At 53.8% G+C, this 4,981-nt stretch overlaps 1 protein-coding gene across 1 annotated transcript, besides 2 other annotated features; it reads left to right on the forward strand.

The window, feature by feature from the left end:
* Positions 1 to 1,206: a mobile genetic element.
* Positions 1 to 4,981: a sequence feature (areas not merged during assembly with more than two copies in the genome that could not be assigned to a particular haplotype).
* On the forward strand, positions 1,901 to 4,981 carry Tc00.1047053511831.10 (trans-sialidase, putative; the record flags this gene model as incomplete). The annotated part of the gene is made up of 1 exon (XM_798860.1): positions 1,901 to 4,981. A coding segment is annotated over one exon (3,081 nt), but the record flags the coding sequence as incomplete, so codon positions are not given.

Below are 4,981 nucleotides of genomic sequence, written 5' to 3' on the forward strand. Positions count from 1 at the left end.
TGAGGCCGCTTCCTGCCTGGATGTGAAGGCATCCCTTTTGAAATTCCTTTTACCGCGGGAGACACGGCATCTCTTTCGATGCCGCGTGGAGGACGGCACGCTGGAGGAGCTGGCACGGCCCCCAGTGGGATACAAGGCCAGCCCAGAAATTCTCCAGATTACTATTAATTCGGCGATTGCGGCGGTGACGACGGTGGCTCACCCCCTCTGGCTGCACCTCCATTGGTGCGTGTCGACGCTTGGACCGACAATATACGCATTGCAGGGCCGAAAAGCGGTGCGACATTGTGGGAAGCCAAGTGCTTCGTAATGCGGCCGGCTGTCACGCCACGATGGGGGAGGATCGCGAATCGGGCGCTGCGCAGTACACCTTTCTGGGGGTGCAATTTGATCATGTTCACCAGACGGTGTCACGGAGTGAGAAGTTTTTCCGGTCTGTATGCGCCATGCCGGCGCTCAATTCTTTAACCGTCGCGGAAATGGAGGTTATGGCGTCACGCTTTTTATATGCGGCGGCCATTTTGGGCAGGCGCCTGTGTGCCTACTACTTTCTCATCACGGCAGTGCGACGGCGATGATCGGCACTTAACCAAGGGATTGTGCTGGAGACATCCCCGGCGAACCCTCCACCGGCAGCGGCTGGTTTGGGCGAGAGGTTACGACACATGATCGAGAATATAATCGTAAGCGAATGATCAAGCCCACGGAAAGGGCATCGGCCGCCATCATCACGGGTGCATCGCTCCACGGATGGGGAACAGTTTTTATTCGAGACTCCGGCGACGTTGAAATTGCCGGATGAAAGTGGGAGAGGAAGCCTTTTCTCATCATGCAGGCCGAGGCGCGCGTGGTACGCCTAGTCCTATCTGCTTTTTCCGCCATCTTGCCACCCACCATGGACGTTGGGGCGCACAGCACTTCGCTGCGAGGAGCGGCGAATATGTGCAGCTCAAAATAGCACGCCATGACGTGTGAGCTGCAACGGATACAAGGGCTTTTGGACTCTCGCGGATCACAGAAAGCCTTTGCCTACGTACGGTCTGCGGAAACCCCGCAGATGGCGTGTCACGCGGTCGCGTGTTCACACACGAGGACCTGGCGAAGGAGTGGAACTTGCGAAGGGCAGCGGCGGCTTCTTGTGGCCGGATGAGCCCCATGTCTTCCACTTCTTAACGTATAAAAATAGATATATCGAATCCGAATGGAGTGAGCGGGCCACAATTGTGGTCATCGGGTGGTACTTATACATATACACCTACCTGGTGTAAACTTTTAGAATGCGGTGAACCCACTTGTTTTCATCTACTTCTCATTCCCGTCCTGCTTGACTTCTATAATTGGTAGCCTCAGGATGAGGAAAGCGGCCCAGTGGATATTCACTTTTTGTCGCCGCGTGGAGTGACGCACCACTTCTCATTGGGTGCGGGATGGCAGTGAAATTTTGTGTGCCGCGTCATGGATGGATGAGGCACCACTTCCGCGTGTAGCTTGTGGGGTTGTTGCTCGCTCGGGGTGCGCTGTGCGTCGGCTGCGGGGATGTGGCCGCATGCTCACGCGCCGTGTGGATCGTGAGCGCCTCTTGACGGCATCCACCCATCTCTCACTCTCTGTGTGTCTTTCTTTCCCTGTTGGGTGTGAGGCGTGTTGCTGCTCGTTTCTGTGGGCGATGGTTTTCCCTGCTGTTTCTTCCGGATTGTCTCGTGCTCCGCTCTCCGCGTGGGTGCTCTCCTCTGCTCCCCACTGACGTGTCTGATGTGTTGCCGCTGTTGCTGTGCTCCTCTCCGCCTCTTGAACACACGCACGCTAGGAAGGAAAGCAAAAAAGCGCTACTCGCTACTGTGAAATTGGAAGGCTCTGAAAGGACCAACGGCACACACACCGCCCACACTCACATATTTTTATGCTTTCACGTGTTGCTGCAGTCATGGCACCCCGCACACACAACCGTCGCCGCGTGACCGGATCCAGCGGAAGGAGGAAGGGAGGAAGAGAGAGTGAGCAGCAGAGGCCCAACGTTTCCCGGCATCTCTTCCATTCCACGCTGCTGATTCTACTTGTCTTGATGTGCTGCAGCGGTGGAACTGCTTCTGCCGGGGAAAGTAATGTAAAGAAAGCAGTTGATGCATTGAGGGGGATTGGATGGGAAAAGCTTGACAACTGGAAGGATGTCTTTGACGCTGGTGGTAAGTACGGCTCGATTCGTGGTCCCAGTCTCGTTGAGGTGCAGGGTCATGTATTTGCTATTGCTGAAGCCCATTGCAAGGATGGAGGCGACTGCAGCAAATTCAGCTTTACTGGGATTGCGTCAAAGTACCTTGGTTTAAGTGGTGTTGCTGGCCCAACGGAGATCTCGACGGCAGATGCGAGTATCTTTGGCGCAGATCCTCTAAAGGAAGGTTCTGGGGGCATCCACACCACAAACGGCATAACGCGACCAACGACACTTGTAATTGAGGACAGTGTTTACGTGCTCCTGGGAAACTACAGCCGTACAAAGCCGCCGGTTGGGGGTAAGAATGAGCCAGGCCTTTTACTCGTGAGGGGAACTGTCGCTGATGAGGGTGGGACGAAGAAAATCAAATGGAATGAGACCCATGTGGTGAACCCTCAAGGAAAAAGAGAATCTCGTTTCTTGACCGAGTTAATTGGCGGTGGAGGATCGGGTGCTGTGATGCGTGACGGCACGATTGTGTTTCCCATGCAGGCCAAAAACAGTGATGAGGAACGCATTTTACTGTCCATGAGTTTTACCCCGTCAGACAAAAAATGGGAGCTTTCATACACCGCGACTGGTAAGGGCTGCAGGGATCCAACCCTGGTGAAGTGGAAAGAAGACGAATACGGCGAAGAACTCTTCATGATGGCTCATTGTGCTGGAGGCTACTATGATGTTTACAGTTCCACCTTGGATGGAGTCAATTGGAATACGTTGGGTGAGCCAATTAACCGCGTTTGGGGCAACTCACACAATCGAAAGGGGTACGGTGTCCAGAGTGGATCCACCACCGCAATCATTGAGGACAAGGAGGTGATGCTCATCACCGCGCCGGTGTATGCGAAGGACAACGAAGGTGGAAAAGGTCGGCTCCATCTTTGGGTGACGGACAAGGCGCGTGTGTATGATGTTGGGCCGATATCCCGTGAGGCTGATGACGCTGCCGCGAGCTCCCTGTTGATGAGGAGTGGGAATGAAAAGTTGATCTCAGTGTACGAAAAAAAGAAGAGCGACGGGTCATACAGTCTTGTCGCCGTGAGCCTGGGGAAGCAGCTGGAGCGGATCAAATCCATGGTGAAGAAATGGAAGGATTTGGACAGCGCCTTGCATTCATGCCGTTCCGTTTCCAGCGGCACTGTCGACTTGCCAACGAAGGGTATGTGCAATGGTCCTGTTCCCACTGATGGGCTTGTTGGCTTCTTGTCTGGTAACTTCTCTGAGAACACATGGAGAGACGAGTACCTCTGCGTGAACGCAACTGTGAAGAATGGGGAGAGAAGGGTTCCCAATGGATTGACGTTCAAAGGGTCTGAAGCAGGGGCGGTGTGGCCTGTTGGCGACATGGGGCAGACTGTGCCGTACTACTTTGCTAACAACGAGTTCACTCTTGTGGCGACGGTTTCCATCCACGAGGTGCCGCAGAGTGGCAGCAGCCCCATTCCTTTGATGGGCGTGAGGATGAATGACACCAGCAGCACGGTGCTCTTTGGTCTGTCGTACACCCATGAAAAGAAGTGGCTGGCCATACCGGGTAATGTGGAGTATTTTGATGGTTGGGAGCCAGACAGGACGTATCAGGTGGTACTGCAAATGACTCTTGATGAATGGACTGTCTTTGTGGATAAGGAGGAAATCCAGAAAACGAAATATAATACGAGTCTGTTTGACTCGCACAGGATTTCACACTTCTACATCGGTGGGGACAGTAAGAACCAAAGTGCAACGGGCGGCCATGTGACTGTGACCAACGTCATGCTGTACAACAAGGAACTGTTGGGAAGTGATCTGTATGAACTCAACGCCAGCAAAGTCACTATTCCATCACTGAGTGTTGAGGAACAGCCCACAGGGCAGGCGGCCAGCACAGACGACTCGGTTGCTTCCGGATCAAGGAGTAAAGAAAGCGCCACCGCTGAGAAATTGACAGAGGGTGATCGTGATAAACAAGATGAAGAAAGCGTCCTTAATTTGGTGCCTGTGGCGCCCCCTTCCACGGTTGTCGCGGGATCATCTGTTCCTAAACCTGCCACCGCAGCGGAGAGCGCAGAGAATTCTCTTCCAGATGACAATATCCAGCTTTCCGGAGGAGAAAAGTCTCCGCAATTCACGCCGACTGGAGAAAAGGAATCGATGCAGCGAGGTTCAGATTTGCAGACACAAGACCTACAGTCAGCGGAATCAACGGAGTTCAATGATGTTGAAATGTCCTCTGAAAGTAATGATACAGAACAAACAGTGGAGGAGGGAGAAGCAAATGACAAGAGTGGCGGAACAACGTCCTCAGTGGCTGTATCATCGGATATGGATCCGACCACCGAAACAGTTGACGGTGAGCACCAAGTGCAACAAAGCGTTGAGCTTTCCTCTGAAAACAACGAAGTGCGGTCCACTGGAACCGGAACTACTGGCACGGAGCGAAACCTCAGCCTCGAGGCGAGGGACGGAAATTCCGAGAGAACAATGGGCTCAGACAGCAGCCTCACTCCTTCAAAGAGTGACGCCGAAACCACATCCGCGGAGAACACCGACGACGTCTCTCGGACTGAAGGAGACGAATTTCCCGTTGAAAACGGCGAGGAGGTGCCACAGACAGTCGACACCGCATCGGGCAATGCGAGCACCCTGCCTGGGGAAACCGAGATCTCATCGAAGTCCAACGCAACAGCACCCTCGGACGCTGGCATTTTGCTTGAGAACGGGCATTACAGCGAGTTGGCGGGCATGGCTCTATTTGCTGAGAGCACGTGCATGGGTTTGTGTCTCGGA

Source organism: Trypanosoma cruzi, genomic scaffold (genome assembly GCF_000209065.1).
Source record: "Trypanosoma cruzi strain CL Brener 1047053517173 genomic scaffold, whole genome shotgun sequence".
NCBI lineage: Eukaryota > Euglenozoa > Kinetoplastea > Trypanosomatida > Trypanosomatidae > Trypanosoma > Trypanosoma cruzi.